At 26.5% G+C, this 24,188-nt stretch overlaps 1 protein-coding gene across 14 annotated transcripts; it reads left to right on the plus strand.

Moving 5' to 3' along the window:
• The first annotated feature begins 453 nt into the window (after positions 1–453).
• LOC106680887 (SUN domain-containing protein 1) lies at positions 454–23,577 on the plus strand. 14 transcript variants are annotated; one of them, XM_067047844.1, is made up of 17 exons: positions 454–506; positions 6,057–6,140; positions 7,411–7,477; positions 8,567–8,628; positions 10,337–10,467; positions 10,808–10,969; positions 11,060–11,269; positions 14,687–14,877; positions 14,951–15,142; positions 17,140–17,187; positions 17,421–17,478; positions 18,916–19,026; positions 19,304–19,452; positions 19,541–19,708; positions 19,840–19,932; positions 22,069–22,176; positions 23,437–23,577. In XM_067047844.1, exons 1-17 carry the CDS (start codon positions 469–471, stop codon positions 23,497–23,499), a joined length of 1,935 nt encoding a protein of 644 aa, XP_066903945.1. In that variant the 5' UTR covers positions 454–468; the 3' UTR covers positions 23,500–23,577. The 14 variants fall into 14 exon arrangements, with proteins under 14 accessions (XP_066903945.1, XP_066903946.1, XP_014276373.1 ...); XM_067047845.1 differs by having other exon boundaries at positions 7,417–7,477; XM_014420887.2 differs by lacking the exon at positions 454–506 and adding an exon at positions 1,034–1,568 and having other exon boundaries at positions 7,417–7,477.
• The last annotated feature ends 611 nt before the right edge of the window (positions 23,578–24,188 follow it).

The raw sequence follows: 24,188 nt of genomic DNA on the forward strand, positions 1-24,188 counted from the left end.
GTTACTGAATAACTAAATGGGCAAATTAAAGTTTAAATTCTAGAACTCATATTTAGATTCAGATAATAATATTAAATCATAAGATAAAACTGTTGGAAATTATTGGAAATTGAATTAATAATATTAACCAAACACAAAATATCTTAATATCAATTGTCAATAAACAAATAAGCTCAAAGTAGTTCATAAATCTTTACAATTTGCTAATAATAATAAACAAATATGCTAATCAAACATTACACTGATATTGTGATAAAAGGTTTTGGATTAATAAGTGATTAATTTAGGTAAAATCCATATTACGTTTAAAAAAACAATCAATTATTTGAGCAAAACAAATTACAAAACAACACTAATTAAATTATAAACAATATGTTTTATAGCATACATAACATCTATCTATTAATTTTAAGGCATAATGAATGACCTTTGGCCATTAACAGTATTCAGTTGGTTTGTTTTCGAATAATGAGTTCAGATGATCTTAAAGTTCCATCAGTTACCTGGTAATTACTGATCCTTTGCTCAATTAATTATTCTTCCCAATCCTAATTCAAATTAATTTAATTTTACTTATTAGTTGATGAACAATTATAATAAATTTGGTGATGTATGCACCACCTATTTACACTAACAGAATAAATATAAACAAAATGGTTATTCATATCACTTTATTCTAGGACTCTCATATTATTGATGATACTTTTTGAAATTTATTATAAGAATCAATGGAAACATTAATTAATTCTTCTCAATTAAAATCATTTTCACCTCAAGATGTATAATGAGCCCAATTATTAAATATGAATGAACCCAATTTTATTTTAGGTTTTGATTTATAAAAATTGCTAATCAAACTTCAATCATACCAATTTTTACAGCCTTAGTATTACATTAAAAACTATTGCAGATCTTTGTAAAACTAGTATTAGTTTTATTTAAACTAATTTTTGCCTAGCTTTGATCCATTTTAATGTTCAAGCTAACAATAAACATCGATAGCAAGATCGATTTTTCACCGCTCTGGTGGTCTAGTTTTGACTGAAATGTTGACACAATCTGTATGCTATGTTTAGGTTTGTTGCTCATTCAGTGGGTCATTCTGAAATTAGCTGAGATCTATGTTTGTTGTTTTTTTTACTAAGCATGGATTATTATTGTGTTTCTTTTTAATTTTCAGATTATAGTGGTTGTCAACTTAAACGTTTTTAAGGTTTAAAGGCGTGTCTTGTGTGTTTGTCAATGTAACAGTTCGTGGTATCAAGTGAAATGTGTGTTAACTAGTGAATTATTTTGATATATATTGGAACCGCTCATATATATTTATAGTTTTTATTTTAATATTGACGTGACATTTTAACTTTTTTTTTATAATGTTTGATGATGATTGATTCTAAAAGCCACAGAATTAAATCAGTCAAACTTAAAAAAAATAAAAGTACCTTTAATGGTGATATTTCTCCCATAGTTAATGGACAAAAGCTACCTAATGGGAAAGTTGTTCATAAAATAGAAGAAACAAATAAATCATGGAATGTAATGAGTTTTAGTGAATATGTAGACTTAAGGTATGTTCCAAATAATCATTACCCTCTTTAGTATTTACTGTCAAAGTATTGCTTTTTATTTGCCTTTATGGTATGGTTAGTTGTCAAACTGTGATTAAACTTTTACCTATCATTGCTTATCTTTTATCAGTAAATCTCAGTACTTACCAGTAGATAAGTGATCTTAGTTCTTTTTTTTTTATAAATTAGATTCTAATTTTGATTGAAAAATATAATATTTGTTACTGTTGTGTCATGTTATTTTAATGATTGATTCAATATGTCTTTTATCATGTTTGGTTGACATTTTCAAATATTGTACTTCTTCCCTCTTTATGGTTTCTAGGCTGAGTCATCATTGTTTTCCTTTTCAGTTCGATATAAATATACTACTAGTAGAGTTGAGATTTTTTTGTTTAATCCTCTCTGATTAGTCATTATTTACAATGTATACTGTCAATAACAGATATCAGTCAATAATTGGATTGTTAACAGTTATTAAACTTCATTAAAATTGTCATGAAGCTAGAATACTTATTTCTCTGAAGATTATGCAAAGGTTGTTAAGAAATCTGAATAATTAATTTATCAATATCAAACTTGCATTTTATTTTTATTGATGACAATTAATAAAGTCATTTGTATTAAAGCATATTAATTTTCAACAGAATCTCTTATATCTAGTTCATTGCATTACTTAAAAATACTTTTTCTTTCAACTTCTTTCTATCTCTGTAGAATGTGCTTTAGTTAAAAAAATTACACATTACATGAATTGTGTTTAGGTCCCTAGGTAAGATTGTAATGTCTTTGTATATATTTATTCAGTTATTCATTTTACTGATGTATAACTTCATTTGTCTATTCACAATTGATTTGTTATAATTGAATAACTATTTTTTTAAATAAGTATGTTTAAATTGGTATTCAATGTTTGAATTGGTTACATAACTAACTGTTATTTTTATATTTTATGTATTATAACTTAATATATTTTACTCTACATCTAATAAATGTGTTTTCAGCTAATATTTTAAATCATTACGGGTCGAACTTCATAATTATATGTAAATATAAGTATTAAAGCATATAAAAATACCTTATAATTTTGCTTGTTGATAAAAATACTGGATATATTTAAATACCATTGCAATCTTTCTTTGGTGGATTACAATATTGTTTATAAAATCTTTAATTGTACTTTTAATTTACAGTTAAATCTAAACACTTAGCCACCATTAAACAAATAAATGAGTCACTGTCAGGCAGCTGAATTTGAGTGTCTCAATTTAGTTACTTAGGAAAATTAAGAACGTTTAATTCCCTTGTTTGATCATTAAAGGTGAAAATAGTACCATCTTACATTAGTAATAATATTGAATTACAACAATATTCCTTTAACTTTAGAATAGTATCGTTATTACATAATTGTGTACTGGTTGCATTCAGTAAATTTTACTCATATAAATGAAAAGAGCATGCTAACTCATAAACTCACCACATAAGCCATTTCCTAATTTTAGGCACATTTTAAATGGTTTATGGATTGATTTAATCTAATAATTTTATTTTGTGACATAAACAATTTCTGAATTATAACAATGATACTGAACTGAAAAAGAGAGGGAGACAAGTTAGTCCAATGGTGGTGTCAGTCAACGTACCATAACAGAATGAAATAATCAGAAAAATTGTCTGCCTCAAAAAATTTAATCAAGAACCTCTAAATTAAGTATTGCCACCTCTTCTAGAAAACAGAAGGGTAAACCTCTTTCAGCTTGCCTCATCTAAATGCAATTCCCCTGTTTACCCAACTGGAAAAAGAAATGTTAAATATCAACCTACCTCCATGTGCCAACAGTTGGTTCAATCTTTTGAAATTAACATTTCTAGATGTGTTAGATACATAACCTCACAGTTTCAATCAAATTCAATTCCTATATTCTTTCTGTTTTGAAATTCTTGCTGTGACCAATATTGGTGGAGTCCATTATTGGTGCATTTGCCTTACATACAGTTGGTGCCAATTAGGCAGATTTAATAAGCAACATAAAAGACTCATTGGTAACATTGGGTTTAAGTTACTTCTGCCAAGTGCATCATTATGATTGTAGTGGGTAAATATAACTCACTGAGGTTTAAAGCTTATCCAATATTGTTAGACTCAAGAGTTCTAAAGTTCGCAATCTTTGGCTGTTGACAATTCGGGTGAGGGCACATAGTTGGTAGTTCACTCATGTTCTAGACATGGTTATGGGAAGAGTTTAAATTACTCACAAGGAGTGGATTTTACTTAGCCATATCATTCCTGAGTTAAAATATTGTTTGCTCAGAGGATCATAATCTAATCATTTTGTATTAGTAAAGTGTAAAAAAAAAAATATTTTATTCTTGTTGCTGCTTACAGGTTTAGAAAAAAAGAAAAGAACAGTTCATAATATAATTATAAATATAATTATAAATGAATATAACAGTATATAATTATATCATGATTTATTTGCAATTCCAAGTCCTTAGGCTTAATTTTTTTTTTTCAGTTTCTTAAAACACTTAATATCACTATATTGAGACATTCTTGTTTCAATGAATGATAACGAATGAAATATTAAGATAGTGGAGGTACATATTTGCATAAAGGATTGGGCAATGTAAGCAATTATATAATAAAAAATCAAATAATTTAAAAATGTTATTCCTAATTCTATAATGCTTTGATATTATTGAGTTTTTGTAAAAACCTAGTGCTTTCTTAATGATAACACAATCTTTTTTCCAATGCTTTGTTCACAAGGGCCTTAGGTTCATTTTATTTGTTTAATACATATTCATTACTTTGCATATCAGTATTATTTCTTTGTTTCGAATTGGTTGACAACCTTCATTTAGTTTGGGGATGTCACGATAATTATATGGTTGCTATAGCAATTATTAATTGTTGTTTATGATCTACTCAGGTTAGATCATCACATCGATAATATAAATGTAATGTATGTAAATCAAGATGACAGTTTTACTGGATTATTAAATCATAGAACAGTTATATACTCTTATTCATCTTATTATAGTAATGCTATTTGAGTTTCATATTGGAAATAGATTTTTTTTTTAAATCAAAAGTTTTTCATGATTGTATTATTCTTAAATATATAATAGTTCAAGTGTTTATGAACTCTTATAAATATGGATGAAATGGCATTAAAATATTTTTAAATATTACTTAAATTATAGAATTCAATATAACTTTGTTACTACTCCATTATTGCAGTACACATCTAGCAGTTCACACCTATCATACTATAAATGGAATCCTGAAAGCAACTTAGTATATCTGACAACACCTTCCAATTCATATGTGTGTATTTATGTTAGGTTACAATTTTTTTTTTCTATAGTTTGTTTTGAACTTTAGTAGTAGATATTATAAATGGTATGAATAGTTATTTATTCAATAAAGATTCAGCATGATGTTGGAACAACTAATTATATGTATTTATAGCCTATTGTCTCGTGTTTATGCTGATGTCAAAGAATATTAGTTGATTTTCTTTTCATTTCATTTATTTGAGTAAAGTTCTGCCCAATTATGTCGAATTACCATGGACTAATACCCGGTTAAGAATTACTTTATTTCTTGAACAGTAACATACAATATAAGTTACTCTTATATAATAACGTTTATTATATTAATAATAAAATTATTTTAGTAATTTTGAAGAAAACAGTTGTCAGTATATGTGTATGATTGAGTATAAGTTGATTTATATTTTATTAAAATGAGGTAAAATGTTTAGTAATTCCAAAAATATTATTAACACTTTATGATCATATTAAAGAGAAAGACCTAACAGTGTCATTTTACAGTGAAAGTTGAACAGATTTTTTTATACCATTCTTACTACAAATTACAATATGAATGATGAGCAAGTTATTGCAAACAAATTATAGAAGTTAATGCAACATTGTATTATCAATAATACTGAGCTTTAAATGTTTTATTCTATTCTAATATGGTTGTCAAAAATTATTCATATTCTATATGAAGTAGAAACAAAGTTAGTTGTCATTACACACCACATCTCCTTATCCACTAGCCTGAATAGTTACTCTTTGCAACCTTGATAAAAACAAAGTATAAAATGTTTGATTGCTTCATTGCTATTTTTTGAGACACCGTTAAAAATATATGTGAAATTGAGAAAATAATTTAGTTTTAAGATCAGTTAACTCCATTTAATTCAGGACACACTCGGCTACTTTCAGGATTTGATCTATGTTGTGATAAGTATGACCCGCTGAGTACTTGCGAAGTAATACTGTTACTTTAATTATTAGATTAGTAAAACTAATCTATTATGTTTGAATATTACAGTTTTTAGTATGTGTATGTGTTTGTGTACTATTGAAAGATTATCCTATTTTCATGGATAGTGGGTTAAATAACTTTTTTTTACTTAACATTAACAATGCTTAACTAGAGAAATTATGTTATTTTGATCTTTGACTTAACAGGTCCAATGAAGAGAAGTCGTTGAGTCATTCTTTATTTGGAAACTCTTTATATGACTTTGCTTGGGACCTCATCGCTGAAATCCAGTGAGTCAATTATTCTAAAGGGACACTGTTCTTTAAAAAATGTCTGATTTTGATAGATGCCTTGCTTCTGTGTTTTCCTCCTTTCTGTTGCACTGCTTTACTGTTCCCTTTCTATACAATGGCCAAATTTGGTAACTTTACTGTACTTTCTGAAGTTGATTTTTAACATTAATATTTGTAATTATGAATATTTAATATTTGTTTTATTGGTAAATAATAGTTTGATGATTCATTATTTTAAAATACATTATTTTCAATTACTTTTTAAATTTTGCTTACTGTTTAATCCTCTTCTTGGCAACCCGTAAAGGAAAACAAAATAAATATTGTCTTTATATATATTTTTTTTATTCTGGTGGAAATTAATAATGTTTGAATAAGAAATAAATATGTATATATAAATATTAAACACTTATTTCTATAGATTTTATAGAAAGATGTCCCCATTCTAATTTAGTATTTTTACTTTGATTTAAATCAAATTTGGCATACTTTTTCATACTAGCCAAGTTTTATGGATTATAAAGAACAAGAGCAATATTTTTTTAAATAAATAAAATATTAAAACAAAGTTGTAAATTTTACCTTATTTCTCAGTCTTGGGTTGTTTCCTTGAATTTGTATTAACATGAACTTAATATTTAATTTTTAACATTTAAACAACCGTTTTTAATAACAATAGTTGTACCACTTACTAGAAAAAGATTCAGATTATGGTTTATTAGTCATATATCCCAAATTCTTTTGAGATTTAACATGAAAAAAATAATAGTAGTACCCATGTCCCTGTGTCAAGAGGGTTAGTGTATCAATATTGCTCTTCATTTATAATTTGGCCATTGTTTCGAACTTGTGTATGTACAACATTCTATATCTTAACTGTTTTTTTATGGTGATTGGTTTGAAGACTGTATGGTTCCATCTAAAAGGCTTGTAGTCTGCAAACTTGTATATATTTATTCATTGTATTGTGATCAATTAATTCAATTAACTTTAGGTTTCTAACGGTTTGATCTTTATTGTGGTTATGTTTTTGTTATTTAATATTTTATTTTTGCAACGTTATTGCAGTTGTTTATTTTATTTTTTTATTACATTGTTTACTTTTAAACCCTTTACTACATTTTTTATAAAGTAGAGATATAGTCTAGCAACAATAAGAGTTGCCCTTTATTGTATTATGTTTGCATGGTGGTTTACTATTTATTTTATGGTGATATATAATTTTCTGATTTTTATATTTGTTCATTCATGTCATGTTTTAATCTAGCAACAGAAGACACTCTACCTCTTCAGGAAATATTGGAGCTACAAAATTAAGTTCTACCTCAGAAAAGGTTGGTTTGTTTATTTCAAGTACTGGTAGCTTTAATAAATTGAGTAGTGTTGATTTCATTTGGTTGATGTATTATTTGTTGTTTTAACTCTATTTACTCTCAAATTAGCTTTAATTCAAGTACCTCTTCCTAAAAAAGTATTGTTAAAAATAATTCTTTATTTTTTTATAAATTTATATTTTAATCATCTGGATTAATTTGTTATAAATGTATTTATTGATGCCTTCCCTTCTTTAATCAAAATAGTGTTTTTATGTTTCTAGATTTTTTTTTTTTATTCTTGTTTACTAATGTTAGTTCAAGAAATTATGTATAACTTTAAAGCTTAAAAGTATAATTAATCAATACCCAACCTAAAAACCAGCAAGTGATTAATCTATTAGTTTACTCTGTAAGATGTTAGTATATTTATGTTAGTATATTGACTAAAGTTTGAAACTCCTGATGTCATACTTACAGATTTCTTTCCAAGAATTTATTTCCTTAATAACTTCTAGTTTATTAGTACAGCTATTCTAAAGCTGTACCTGAAAAATATATATATTCATTATAAAGATCCTGTATAACCCAAGGAGCATATGTTGATTAATTTATTAATTAAATTATATTATTATAATCTGGTTTTATTATTTTCAACTAGAAAAATTAATATTTCATGATATATAACCAAGGTATATCTATGATATCACACGCTAAGTAGATATTATTTTAATTTATAAGTGATCACGAATTTTTTTTTTTTAATAAAATAGACTACTGTAAAAAGTATCTTTTTATGGTCGCCGTTATTTTTATTATAAATATCACTTAAGTATTTATTTTAATTGTAAAATGTATATTTCTTTTGTTTTCATGTATATTTCTTTTCCATCAATGGGTCATGTTTTCTTTTATATAAAATAACATAATTCATGATTATAAATTTTAATTGGTTTTTTATTATATTTTACTTAATAAAGCTTCAATGACACAGCATTGTTATAAGCTGAAGAGTTCACAATTGGAACTGAGTTGCTGGAGTATCCATTCTCTATTTATAAAAATATACCTAAGACCCCACCCTTACATTGCTTTTTTATTTTTCTACAGGAAGGAGGCAGTTCTCCAGGATTCATATTCAGATTTTACAAAAAGTTTGGCATTTATTGGAAGTAAGTTGTTCTTTATTTATTTATTTTTTTAAATAATATTTCTTAAAATGTTACCCTTTGCAACCATCAAAAAATAAAAAATATATATGTATACTTTAAGCCTCATTATTGTGCTAAATATAAAAATGAGTTCATAGTTATATTTAGATCTTTTGAGATGCCACCTGGAACCAGGTCTTGCCATTAGTAAGGTTTTTTAAAAAAATTAATGATGATTTATGCTTATATTTTAAATATTATTTTGTAATTAAGCCATTTGCAATTGATTATCTGGAACTTTTCCAAAAGTTATTATTTCTTTTTATCTTTGTACCCATTCGAGTTGTTGCTGTTCTATTTATACACTTTGAAAAATTTGGTGAAAATTATCGGTCTTATTTTTAGCAAACTGTTTGATAGTTTTATTTCTAGAATGGTTGCAGTTTCAAGGTTATTGGTTGGATGTTGCCTTCTCTATTGAGGCCAACGTTTTGTGATCCCTGCTGTGTGACCTTAGCCGTTAACGAGGCTGTTATCATATTGATTTTATAATTTAAATGTAGTTTATCTTTTATCTATTGCAATACTTATGTTGTAAATTATTTTTATTTTAACAAACGTTTTTCATTAATATTTTTAAAAATAATTAAAATTAATTATACAATAATTTTTACAGTAAATAATTTTTAATTTGTTTTAATCTTACACTTAGTTTGAATATTAACAAGTTCCATTACTGTGTCGTTAGATCACAGAGCATTCTTTTTCTATTAGGTTATAACTTATGCTTATTTTTATCTTTATTGTGTTCAATGTTACGTTAGCTTTAATCCAAAAGCTATTATATTATTATTTCTATTTTTATGTAATGCATAAATATAGAATTAGGTAAGTTTAATCGACTGCTTGTGAAATAATTTAGTAAGTGACACGTAAATATGATTATGATTATATTAATTTATCATTTGTTTAGAGTAGCTTATTTACTTATATGTCATTAAAAATATGTTTGTAGATGTGTAAATTAAAAACATGCAATATTTTCTTAGAATTTCATAAATTCTTACAGTCCTGTGTGTTTCTGAATAGATATTGTCTTTATTTATTTTTGTTAAAAAAGTTATCATAAAAAAAATATATATATTTTAGGTCCATTGTAAATGTGATATTTTTATCTATAATTTAAATATATAGAACTCTAAATTAATTATTTTCAATATCCCATGATGGATTAACCAACTTTATTTTTCTAATTTCTTCTCTGTCAGGGACTTATCTGTAATGTCTCTCCCAGTTGTGGTGTTGAATCAAAATATAATCATATAAAATATCTAGTAGCCAAAAATCTGGTTACTTCTTGTGGCTAAAGATATAATACAAGTTTTCAGAATCCTGTTTCAACACTAAGCACCCTTTGCCAGTTCAAATTTGTGGATTTATATAACAAATAAAGGTTATTTTATTAAATTTTAATGTGAACTAATTATAAAAAGACAAAAATCAGTGATAAAATAGTTGAAAATTCCAAAACAATCATTGACTGTTTATTATTTTTAAATATCTTAGCTTTATTAAGAAAGTTGGTATTTTTTTTAATATTTTACAATTGTAGAAACAATCATAAATAGTTTTATTTACAATTTTGTAATATAAGTATTTTTTTTTACTTGATGTTGCATTCCTATGAATCTTATATTGTATAATTATAATTAATTTTTTTTCTTATCAGTGTTTTTCCAAAGACGGATTACTGTTACCTTCCGGGGTCACCAGATTACCATAAAGAAATCAGCCCTGGGATCCCTAAAGTACCCAATCTTTCACGTCATCCTCTTTCATCTTTCATAAACCGCAGTGTTGGTATGTTACCTATTTCTATTTCTATCATTTAGAATTGTTTTAAAGTTTTTTTTTTGCCTTTATCAATTACCAAATTGAAAATGCTCTCAAAAAAGCTTGAAATATGATTACCAATTTCATAGAAATTTTTAAACTTATTATTAATATAAAAACTAATTATTTTTGTATTTAAGCTAAAAACTTGATTTCGTACATTAATGATATATGTAAAAAGTAAAAACTATTTTAACACATCAGCAGAACACATAAAACAGTATTATTAAAATGACTTTGTGTTTTATTTCAACTCCCTAAAATTAAATCAGAACAGTATGTTAAAAAAGTTATTTTTTTTTTTCAGATGTCAGGTCAAGAACTGTTAACAATTATGACTCAACAGCAAACCTCAGTCTCTCAGATTCATTTATTTCCTCCACTAAAATTAACAATTCTTCTCAAAATTTCTTCTCTAAAGAAGACTACGAGAATGTGGAAGCACGGCAGAACATCATTAATAATATTTGTATGTTATTGAAAATAGTATATGGATACTGTATTAATTAATTTGTTTGGTTATCTGCAGAAATTACACTTGATTTGTTTCTTATTTTAGTGAGCAATCAACAAAAAGAAGCAAGTAGTTGGACAACTATGAGGAGTTTAACTCGGAACTTTCTGACCTTAGTCAATAGGACCATTGTTATGACATTTTCTACAGCTATGAAAGCTATCACATCTTTGTCACAAATGAGCAATTTAAGGATACCCCTTTTGATTCTCATTTTTCTTTTACCATTTTTATTCTTCTCAATTTTTGGATTTGGTAATAACTTAAAAATCACTTAGTTTAATTATTTTATTTCTATACTATTCATATGATATAAATTACATATGTCTGATTCTTAGAAAAATGTGTGAATGTCTAGTTCTTGTTTTGTTGTGACAGTTCAGAATCCTCTTTTTCATTATTGTATATATACATTTTTTTTTTTTGGACTGCAGAAAAGCTGGTGTACTGGTTATTCGAATTTATGTTTAGTTGTTTCCAGCTTTTCTTCATTTATTATAACTAGCCCGCTAAGAATGAAACTTTTTTAATATTTATGAACTAACAATTTAGAACTAAGATAGTTTAATCAGCAAATAATTAACAAACTATGTTAACATTGTATTTTATTGTACCAGCAGTCGATGTAAGTTCATTTATCTTTATCTTTTCTTGAAAACTTCATTGCTTGTTCCCATAAATAAACTTAGTAAAATATAAACAAATTTCCTATTTTAATCAAGTTTGAGTAAAAATTTAAACATTACTAGGTGTAACTCTAGAATGATTTGGTATATAATTGGTAGCAGCAGCATTGGTATTGGTTTAAACACCTCTCTCTTTACACAATTATCTTAATAACTTTTTCACTAAATTAATTCAGTGATTGATATGACTTGCCACAAATATCATTTTATTCTTTTAATGAATCTTTAATTTAATTTTTTTTAAAATTAAAAAACTGTCTTTTTAAACATTAATATTGCTAAACAAGATTTTGTAGAAAATATTAATATTTATTGTATCTAAAAATTATCTCCGTTAACTTTTCTCATTTTTTATTTATGAAGTGATATAATTAACTATTTATGAAATCTATAAAGCATAGCGTAATGAAATATAATGTTTAATGTATACCGGCATTTTGGTCTAAGTTGACAGCTTAGAAAAACTAGATTAGGAGAAATAGAAATAATAACTTCCACTTTACTACAGCCTCTGACTCCACATCCCCAGAAGTCACATCTTTTTTTATTTTATTATTATTATTTGTGTTTTTTTTCCGGCAATAAGACTTATTGAAATCTTATTAAGCCATGGAGTGGTAATTTCAAGATTTATTTCTCAGGACTGCTTTTATGTAAATATTGACTGACCGAGGTAGTAATCAAATCTGGCTACTCTGGGACCTGGGCCTGAAAGTGTTCAGCAATCATATCCTCAAGTTATGTCTTTGAAATTTTCTTAATCTAAAGGAAACATTATCTATCTTGTGGTTCAGTTGAAAAATTATCTGTTTATATCTTTTGGCATGGTATTCTCAAAAAAAAAAATTAAGAGCCAAATGATTTATCTCAAATAGAGTATCAAGAAAGATTTGATTGAAATGAGTGACTTTTATAATATTATTAGTGAACCTGAGTCAATAGCAAACTATTAGTAATGGCAAATAGTTTCAGATAGATATCAAATAGATATCGCATCAGTTACAGAAAGTGCAGTCTCAAATTAAAAACAAAGGTTTACCAAAAGAAATACATGAACTGAAATGAAGTTGGGCTGGTCTTGTTGCTAGACGTGACAACTTACAGGAAGATTTTCCAAAAGAGTAGATATCAAGGGAACACAAGAGATAGAGAGAACAACCTATGACAAGATGGCAAGATGAGATGAATGCAAAGAGTGGGATACCGTTGGGCTACTGTGGCAAGAATAGGGACCTATGGGGAGGCTTTCAGTTCTGTAAACAATGGGAATAAAGCTGTTATTACTATTATGAGTAATTTTACTAATGGGTGAAAGACAAATGATAGGATTTTATCTATGAAATGTTTGCATGTTAGTTCGATTAAAACAAGAAACACGGACATAAAAAAGTTGTGATTAGAAAAATATTGAATATGTTTTGTATATGAACATTATTTCTTTTTGTGATCTTTATAATTAAAAGCTTGTATGTATAACCTGGTAGGTAGTAAGTACATACTTGTCTATAATCGATATCATATATACTTCATACCTGAGGATGTAAGTAAACTACACAAACTTTAGGTGTGAAATTATAATGTGAAAATGCAGTATTTTTTAAATTAACTTAGAAAGAAGAAAAGGTCTAAAAACATGAAACTTAGTTGAATGTTATTTTCATTTAAACAAGTATATTGTTTTGATCTTATTTCTTGAAAATTTTTGCAAGATATGAGACTAAACATTTTGTAGGTTAAGGTTATGTTTTAGGGATTTAATAACCTTTAAAAATTCAGATTATTGCTGTTTGTGTTTTTGTGCTGCTATTGTTACAATCTTTTCCCAAATTTTTAACTGAAACAAGTAAAATAAATATTATTTCGTGTAATTTTTGACAGTGATTAAAACCATCCTTGTGACCCCTATCATCACTCATATAACCTATTTTTTATTATTATCACTATAGTATATTTTGACTTACAAATTATATTTAATAAAATTAACTAAGTTTCTTAAGACTGAAATAATTTAGACTTTTCAGCATTTTTCATTGCTCCCTTCCCTCTCTGTTCTAGGCCCATAGTAATAAATTATAGTTTATTAGAATAAATTTAGACTACAGAATTTTTTTTTTTTCAGATCAAATATTAAAAATATATGTATGTACTTTATTTAGCCTTAAAAATTTATTAGTTTTATATCCTTCAAGGCTTCTGGCAGCTTTATAGATAATCATATTTCAGTTAAAGTAATAACAGAATTGACTTTCACAAAAAATCTAAATGTGTTGTGATGAGGTGAAGAAGAATTTCTCACTCTTCAATTCAGTAATGATGACATAGAAATGATGTCTGAGAAAAAGAAAAAATCAATAGTTATCATACCTATACTACAAACAGAACTTTTGTGTATGGATGAAAAATCGCAGTAAGTCCTGCTCAATTCAGCATGGTAAGAATCCTGAGTCTCTAAGATGTGTAGAAGAAGGCAGAGGCTGTCCTGGAGATGAGAATGTGGTTTCGTGATAATTGTGAACTGAGCAGGCAAAATAGTTAAAAGTTATGTAATGATTTTCATTGGAGCATCTGCATCCCTATGTTTTACCTTTTTGCTATAAATCCTGTGTTGCTGAAAGGCATGGAAGAGTAAACATTGAATAACATATTTTTCTTTTCTTTTTTTTTATGATATGAGGTTATTAGAGAAAATTTGCATTATCAAGTTATATGAACAACTTTATTTATTACGATTAAATTTTCTTTTAGTTACCTGTATCAAGAAATTTTCATATTAAATGAAAAGTAGAACATTTTCTATTATCTAAAATTGTATTTGTCTTTTTATCGTGTAAAATTTTATTTATAATTGACATGACAGTCTTTTAATTACATTCCCTACACCAATGCTGCCTTACCAATTGTCAGACAGTACTACTTTTGTTGGTAACATTAATATTTAAATTTATATTGTTGATAAACTTTTGCAAAGTTTTTTTTTTAATTTTAGGTAATGAACAAAAAACAACTGAAAGTACAAGTGAAGAAAGCATTCCTATGAAGTTGATTTCCTGGATTATTGGTAGTTTTACTTCTTTTTTATGTCTAGTCAAAGATTCATTCCTATTTATTCCTACGATTTGCCAACAACTGGCAGCCTTTTTTTTAACAATGTATAATACTACAGAGACTTCAGTCCTGGTAATTTCAAAATATTAGTTATTAATCATTCTTAAGTTATTATGTAATTTAATTAAAAATTAATATCTTTCAGAATGAAGCTGTCAGTGTCAAAGCTACAGAGAAGTTGTCTGCTCCTCTTGTTCCTGTCGCTACAAATTTTTCCAGGGAATTAACAAAGGAAGAATTGATTACTTTACAGTCTGGGATAATAGAAAGAATCAAAAAGGAACTAGCTGGTCAAGAAAATCACATGTCTTTAAGGATAGACAAATTACAGAAACAGGTAATTTTTCACTAACAAAATATGAAATAAAGCTGTATCCCTTAAAATGAGAGGTTCTTAATGAGGGATGTAAGAGAAGTTTCTTATTTTTATTTATAAATCATCAACTGCCTGCCTTGCTTGTGAGAAACTAACAAATACTAACTTGACATTTGCTACTCGCATGTCTTATTTTAATAATTTTCATTATGATATTATAATAATATATATCACAAATTATACATTATTTGCCTGGTAAAAAAAAATTTAAACTATGATTTATTAGTTAATTGTTTCCACTTCAACCTTTTATTCATTTCCCTTAAGGTGCATTTACGCAATGATAGCTGACTAACGTCAGCATACCCTCCTCCCTCCCAGCACGAGTATACCACTTGCACTTTGTAAAGATTTATAACAATGTGAAGAGAGCTTTCCTCATGCCAGCGGACTAGGATATCTTCCAACTTGTAGTCGTGCTAGTAGATAACATGGCTAAACTTAATAGGAAATATAAGTGTAGTGAAGTGGAAACATTAAAATTTAGAAAATCATGTGAAATAGATGGAATTCTTTGGAATTTTAAACATCAAGGCTATAAAAATTAGGTTTCTCCTGAAGGAGAAGGTCCTGGAAAGTCTTTAGTTGATATTAGGCAAACCAGAAGTAAATCATGTTTAATATAAAAATAAAATTGTTAGTGACAGTCTGGATTGCATTCTAGAAAGTTCGTCAAATTTAAAGGTTTTTTCTTGACAACAACCTGGACCACCTACTTCTAATTTACATGTAATCAATCACCTATACATAATTTGTAATAAGTAAAAAAAAATAACTGAATTGTTTTTGTTTGATTTTCAACCCTTTCTCATTGTCAACATTTTCTTTTGTTATATCATTCAAAGATATTATCAACAAATCAGCTACAATATCAATTTATTTTTGCAATATGGACATATTGCTAAAGATAACTACACTGTTATCTCAAAAATAAATATTACTAGCTTGACTTTCTACCACATTGCCATCCCTATTGATCCTAGCCATATAAATGCACCTTTTTTGTTTCTAACTTGCTGATACTATAATAATCGGTTGACACATCAAAATATTAATATAATGGCTTTTGGTAGAAATTTACTTAATTTATTTGATTTGTACTTGTTTAAGTTCCTATTATTTTTGATAGATTTAGTTTTCTAAATGCATGAATTAAAACTGAATTACAATATTTATTGTAGCTACATAGGTAAATTGTGGCAGAGATCTCCTTTTGGAATGCTAATTAAATATCAATTAATTAGGACGCATGTTATACATTTAAGTTAGTTGGTTATGTTGGCTTTTACCAGTATCTGCTTTTGGAATGTTAATTAAATATCAATTAATTAAAACACATGTTATACATTTAAGTTGGTTGGTTATGTTGGCTTTTACCAGTATCTGCTTTTGTTGGTTAATATTCTGTTTTTAGTGGTAGTGAGTAAGGTAGTTATAATATTCACAATCAAAGTAAGCCAGTATTAATATTTATAACCAAAAAATTTATTATTTGCTGCATGTTCTTATTGTAATGATGATAGATGAACCATTAGTTACACTCGTTATTGGTCTATTACAACTATGTTTATTCTTGAACAAATACCAACAGATTATACTATAATTATGAATGAAAATATTAAGTTTTTTTTTAGCCAAACAAACACACACACATAATTAATTATTCAATCATATTGTGAGAGGTTTCAAATGGGTTTGCCTCTAAAAAGAAAGTAAAATAATAAAACATAAAATGAGTTATAAATAAAAATAGGTTTAAAAGAAATATATAAGTAAAATAAAAATGTTGATAATAATTTCGACTGTGGCTAAAGCCATTTAAATAGTCTCTTCGCTAATATCGACTATTGTGGTTGAAAAAATTAACAATCTTGCCATCAAAAATATAATATTTTCTTACAAATGTTATTTACTGCTTCCAAATTATATCAGCAATTATAAAAATTCTTTTGTTTTAGATGGAACAACTAACAGAAGATATTAAAAAAATGAGTGGGTCATTTGAGGTAAGTTTGTATGAGTGATAGTATTGGTATAGTAGGGTAGATAAGATCAGACATGATTATTTTGAAATGTAAGTTTCTAAATGTTTGTGGAATTATAACTTTCTATCATAAGTTTAATTTACAAGATATTAATGTTTTTAACTGAGGTATTTTTTCATATTTTAGTATAGTTACTTTAGTATTCCTTTTTTGTATTGACTTATTCAATATATCCCAGTTCTTATTTGTTTAAGGGTGATTGGAAAAACCGCTTTACTAAATTGGAAGATGAAATAAAGCTGGAATTGGCAGGTATTTTCTTTGATGATTATGCATGTTGTGTTAAATTTGTCATTTGTATATTATAGAAAGTTATTGATTCTTGTTCTTTCAATTCTAAATAAATTAAATTCTAATTTTTACCAAACAGAGATAATTTCAATAAAGAACTGATTTTAGCTTATAAGGGTGCAAACGTAAACAAATACATAGTAAAAGCGTACTATTCGGTATTACATATAGTGTAGTAGAATTATGTTCGGAGTTCTAGCACTTGGGTGTTCAGATATTTATTTCAGTTGCATAATTGTCAATTATCTGACACAAATTTAATCAAAATAAAATATGTCTAAAATGAATAATGAAAAAAGAAATATTAGTAGGTGATTTATCTGATTGTGAGAATAGTACTTTTGAGTGTGTGTGTGTACATCCACATGTTTGCGTTTGGGTGTTCAGGACACAAATAAACTATGACTTATAGTGAGCTTGTGAAAATCTGATCTGGTGAAAATTTTATTTTAGTCATTATTGCCATTTGGAATTCTACATAACTGGTTTTCCGAGATAGAATCCTTAACTTACTTTCCTCTTTATTTCTAATTTTGTATACCCCATTTATTTTTGGCTGTTTGCTGCAATTATATATTATTCAACATGAAATTGATCATTTTAAATACATATGAGATGATGCAACTTGATCCTTTCTTGAAGTAGCCTTTAATGCATTGATTTAATTTAATCATAATGATATGGTCCTGGGTTTCTGTTCCAATATTTTTCATTCATCCTATTTTACTTTCTCTATATATCTTTGGCTTGGTTCTATAAGGGCCAATGTCAAATTTTGTGTTTTTATACCAAAAGTTTTCAATTTAGTAAATCTTCAAAATATAACCTAAACATGCTTTAAATCTTTAAAATATAAGCTATTTTATTTTGGTTTTTCAACATTGGCCTTTATGGAATTTAATATTTACTAAATTGAAAATATGTGCTATAAAAAACTCAAAATTTAAAAAAAAAATTGACATTGGCCCTTTTAAAACCAAGCTACAAAGATGTACTCTGTAAAAGGATTTCCAAAGTTTAGTATTTGGTTCACTGTAAAATAGTTGTGTTATGAGTGGTTTATTAGTGAATTGTACCCCATGTAGCTATTCAAAATAATTTTAAGCCAGGAGCCAAGGACCATTCGGTACAAAATATATCACTATGAGAGTAGCACCTGAATCATCTTGGCCTAGCACAATAAACTTCTCTTTGTTCCTCTTCCTTAGCAACGTAAGATCCCTAACAATTTTTAATGCACCCATCTAAAAACTGGATACATTTAACTCGCTCACAGCATTATTCTTATTTCAAGTCAAACAACTATAAAAGGATCTTTATAATAATTTCATTTCCAATAGCATTTATCAATAGCAATAGCAATAGTAGAATTATTCTACTAAATTAAATTTTTTTTAGATATCAGAAAATCTGTTGATGAATTTGGTGAAAAAGCAGTTGGAGGGTTTGTGGGTACTCCAACTAAAATGGTTGAAAAGGCTGTTGCCAAATATCATGCCGATAGAACAGGTATTTTTTAAAAAAATTTTATGAAATTGTAATTTTAGGTTGTTTTAAAAAAAAGTTTTCATTAAATATTATAGTTATCTTCTCCTTCCCCTTCATACAATTTAACTATATTAAAATGAGAAGATTTGTTACAATTTTATCAGCAACTTTATTAATTTCTTATCTCAATATTTATTTCTGTTTACATAGACATTATCATATTTAATTTTAAGTTTTCTGAAATATCTATTTAAATTTTTTTTTGTTAATATTTTTATTTATTTTATTTTATTTATAGGGAAACCAGACTATGCTCTCCAGTCTTCTGGTGGTTATGTTGTGCGAGTAAGGTGTACACAGGCTTATTCTAAAACTACTGCAAAGTTTTATTTATTTGGTTTGCCATTGCCATGGGATGTATTTAATGGTCCCGATACTATAATAAAGGTAAGCCTTCTTGGAATATTTAATTTTCCTCTTTTAAATAAAATTTAAATTATGCTTCATTTGAAATTTTTGTGTTTGTCCCATTTAGCCTGGAGTTATGCCAGGAGAGTGTTGGGCATTTGAAGGCTCATACGCCCAAGTTACCCTTCATCTAGCAACCAAAATAAAAGTTACAGGATTCTCTATTGAACACTCTCCTCGAGAACTTTCTCTTCACGGCCACATATTGTCAGCTCCGAAACAGTTCTCTGTTTGGGTGAGCAATAACTAATAAACTTTATATTAAAATATTGATAAAACTTTAATTTATGTATTGTTTTAATTATGTTTGTTTCTGTATATAAATACTTTAAAATAATATGTTTTACCAATATGAAAATTCTACAGGCCTTAGATAGTGAAGAAGATGAAAACCCTGTATTGCTTGGAAGATTTACATTCTTAGATAATGGAGAAAGCCTTCAAGAATTTGAGGCCTTGGTAAGTGATATTTTTCAGATCTTTGATCTACTTATACTTGTGTTATTCTTTTAGCATCCATGTTGCTATTTTTTAAACTTAATAAAGAAGATTATCGGAAGTTATAATTGCCCATTCATTAATATCCATTAATTAATTTTTTTATTATGCTACATATAACCAGCATTGGGCAGAGTTCAAAATTAAGTATTTTAATCATAAAAGAACCCTTTTTTTGTTTCGTAATAAAAATAAAATATAACCAAAAGTTATTTTATTCATTTATTTAGAAGATTACTGAATAAAAATTTTAAATAATAAGAACAAAGAATATTTATTTTTTAAGATCTTGTATTTTATTTGTAGCTACCTATTTACTTGAAAAAGTAGGTTTCTTTTATTAAAATCATATATACTAGATATATCAGTATCTAGTAATGATTTCTAATTTCCTGTCTTCCCTATTGTTAAATCTTATCACATTTATATAAATATAAACTATTATTGTCACATTATAAAATACTATTTCCAAGATTTTATTACTTTATATAATACGCAATACTTTGGCTCCAGTTATCTGAACATCTTTGTGAGAGATTTTATGATAAAATTTTTATAAGTTGTATAATAAAAACATATGAAATGCTTAATTTAAAACATAAATGAGTTTAACAAAGGAAGTCTTATTTTCCTATACCTTCCTGTAGAAATGAATAAACTAACTGTTAATCTACTAATGAATAATATTTATATGACTTTTGTTCATAGTGTTATTCCCTCCCCTCAGCCCCCCAATGAATCCCCTGATTCTAGTTATCTATAAGAATAATGTAATAATAATATTGAAATTATCAAATTATAATATCATTTATAAATTGTTGTAAATGAAGGGATAACCAGTACTATGACTATGTAACCCATCCAACTCCCAAGTTTCTGTTTACTTTACTCAGGTTAATTAATATTACATTAATTTACTTACCAAATAATCATCTATAATGATGAGCAATTTGTCTCATTAAAATTACACCAAAAAAAAAACCATTACCTTAATCATTTGATTGAGATAATAACTTTCAAACTAGACTCAATCCACTTTACTCACAAAATGTTCTTATTTTTGACAAATTCATGATAACCACCAAGCAAAACTGTATTAAATGAAGCACCTAAATACGGTTTAAAAATGGTTTCAACCTCATAAGATTATGTTGGTCTAACATGTCACATTCTCTTGTTTGTGTCCCTCCTGTAAAATTTTAGAATATGTTTCGAGCTAGTTTTTAAAACTAATCCCCTTAATTATTTATTTTTTATAAAAATAGCTCACTTTTGGCAAAAGGCCCAATGAAATCTAATAAGTATCCAATTATAAAATATTATTAATCAGAACTGTTAATATTTATAGAGATTAGTGAATCATAAATTATGTGTGGAAGTACAAATGAAGAATCAATGACAAATTGTTGATGCTTATCTGTAGGCTGCTTGCAGTTAATTTATACAATTTGGATGAAACTATTTTACTGATTTATTATTACATTGCAACTTTATTAATATTTTACATGCTAATTTATATTTATTGTCTTATATGTAGATATTCGACTAATTTTATATTTTATTTAATTGTACTATGCCAAGGAATACTTGAACTAAAATTATATTCAATTACACATCTGTAGTTAGATAAAAAGTTTTTTTTTATTCAAAATATTTTTATGGTTGAAAAATTTGTTTGTACTAAAAGTGAACTGGTTAGTATAGTGTGCATTGAAACCTTGAGTTAGTTTAATTTTTCAAGTGGATCTGCAATTTTATTCTATTAATGAATGGAAATTGATTACTCTTCTTCCATTTTGCCTAATAACATGTCTATTTCATCTTAGTAATTTCAAGGATAGTAGAAAAGATTTTATAGTAGATAGAAGATTGGTTTGATCATTAGATGAAACAAAAGTTAAATATATGTGTTTATAATATAATATAGTAAATATACTGTGTTTAAATATATGTGTCATATAGGTGTATTTAACCTTAGTTTTGAATTTGAGTTATAAAAACATAAACTAATGTCCCAAAAAACTAAACATTGTTATCTTAATTTTTTTCTAATCCAGTTTATATTCATGAATATATTGTTATATTTTGTTTTTGTAGGAATATGACAAAACCATCGACCTGGTTGAATTGAAGGTTGAAAGTAATCATGGACATCCTGAATATACCTGCCTTTATAGATTCAGAGTACATGGCATACCACCACCGGTATAGTAATTTAGAGGTTATTAACTCTTTCTCTTTGCTCTTTAATTAACATACTACAAGAATAACAATTTATTATTCATATAAATGCATAATATATATTAATAAATTAAAATTGTTAAGGTATGATCATTAGCTATGTATAGTTAAATTTAGGGTGAGATTAGTTGGGGGGTTAGTCTGGGTGAATAAAACTCATAAGTTGTTTTATTTATTTTGCCATTGTTTCAATATAGATTGTTGATATTCATCATGGCTATAATATAGATACCAAACGTATATTTGAACATCATGAACAAATGCATGTCGATGTAAAAAAAAGTAATAATAATAAGTATGGTGTTTCAGCAAAAAAAAAAAAGTTTGATTTTTCTCTTTGATATTTTATTATTAAATTTAACTTTTCTTAATTAAAATTAATGTGTTTTTAATTAAAGTATTCAAATACATTAATTTATCCATGATTAGTCTGGTAAAATGGAGATAAAAAAGGGCTTGGTGGTAAAATTCTGGTTTAATTGTTTTTAGTGGCTTACTTAATGTTTTTTTAAAATGTAAAGCTCTCCTAAAGGATTTATCCTCATATCTATAAGTTACTTTTCGTATCCTGGATTTTTGATTATAAGAATCAGAGATGTTAAATAATTTGTCGGCTGAAGCCTAATTTGAATAATCTCAACACAGTTAATTGTATTGTATCTTAGGAAAAAATCAAGTTAAAAAACATCTCTGGTTCCATCAACTGATGTAATTCTAAGTTAATTTAAAAAAAGTTCATATTCCCATGAATCTAAATCTATGCAATCATGTGTCTTAATGAATGTAATCAATCATAAAGATTAAGACTCGAGAATGCTATGGTACTGCCCATGACGCCCAGCCACTAGGGCTCACCACAAAACGTTATAATGGTTTCAATATGCAAACTACTGGAAAATATCTCATGGGATATTTCATTATGGTTGGTATGATTCCAGTGGCTACTGAATGTCCAAAATTAGGCATCTTTCCCCTAATGAATGCTTTTGCTTCACTAACAAAAAAACTTATTCAATCATATTTATTTTATTTTATTCTGTTTTATCTGATCTATTTATTTTAGTCTTTACAATCTCTTAACAGTTTACAATTATCAATTATTTTGAACAGATGTAATAATATATTTTTAAAACGTTCACTTTTGAATATCTATAAATCAAAAACATACCTGTAATGATTACATATATGTGTTTTTACTTTTCTTTTCTTTTTTGTCATTTTCAGATTGAACGAATTTCAGTGAACAGTTCAGTTAATCAAAACCAACATTCTTTAATACCTCATTGAGACAGTTCTATTGATTGCTAATTTAATTCATAATTAGGATAAGTATAAATATAGAAATACAATGCTTTGTTTTTTAAACTGTGTTCATTTTATTTAATGTAAGTTTGAAGATATGTTATCACGTGAAAATCAATATCTTTTTAGAGATAAAGGTTTACTATAAAATTAAGTCTTCAACAATATTTATTTCACTTAATTTTTTCATATATAATAATTTTAGAAATTCATTTTTTCCTTGATGTCATCAGCATAGCAGTTTATTACAGTTATATTTTTTCACTCAGCATGAAGGAGAAAATTATGATATAAGTAGTTACCATATCCAAAGACTTTTAAATTGTTTTAATATTCTTAGTTTGAATGTTTTGATATTTCAATTTATTACATTAATATGCTTTTTGTACCATTATCTTGTAAATATGTCACTTATTTATTTTGTATATTTTGAATTTTGAGTAAATTTCTTCCATATTTATACATTTATATTTTTTCTTATTGATGTCATGAGTTAAATAAATATCACACAGTTTTTATACTTTTCCAAGAAATGGATAAAACAATTTTCAATGTGAAAAATGAATGTACAACAGAAAATTAGTATACAATTCTCATTTCAAAATTATTTTGGGTGGGGCGTTATAAATTTAACCTCAAGTTGGTATATCATCAATAATCATTGAACTAATTAG

This window comes from Halyomorpha halys, unplaced genomic scaffold (assembly GCF_000696795.3).
Source record: "Halyomorpha halys isolate HHAL.00 unplaced genomic scaffold, Hhal_1.1 Scaffold297.1, whole genome shotgun sequence".
Classification (NCBI taxonomy): Eukaryota; Metazoa; Arthropoda; class Insecta; order Hemiptera; family Pentatomidae; genus Halyomorpha; species Halyomorpha halys.

Coding starts and splice junctions, on each gene's coding strand:
- LOC106680887 (XM_014420885.2), top strand. CDS start 1,381: ATGATGATTGATTCTAAAAGCCACAGAATTAAATCAGTCAAACTTAAA. Junction 11,270..14,686: donor CTTCTCAATTTTTGGATTTG/GTAATAACTTAA, acceptor TTTTAATTTTAG/GTAATGAACAAAAAACAACT. Junction 14,878..14,950: donor CTACAGAGACTTCAGTCCTG/GTAATTTCAAAA, acceptor AATATCTTTCAG/AATGAAGCTGTCAGTGTCAA.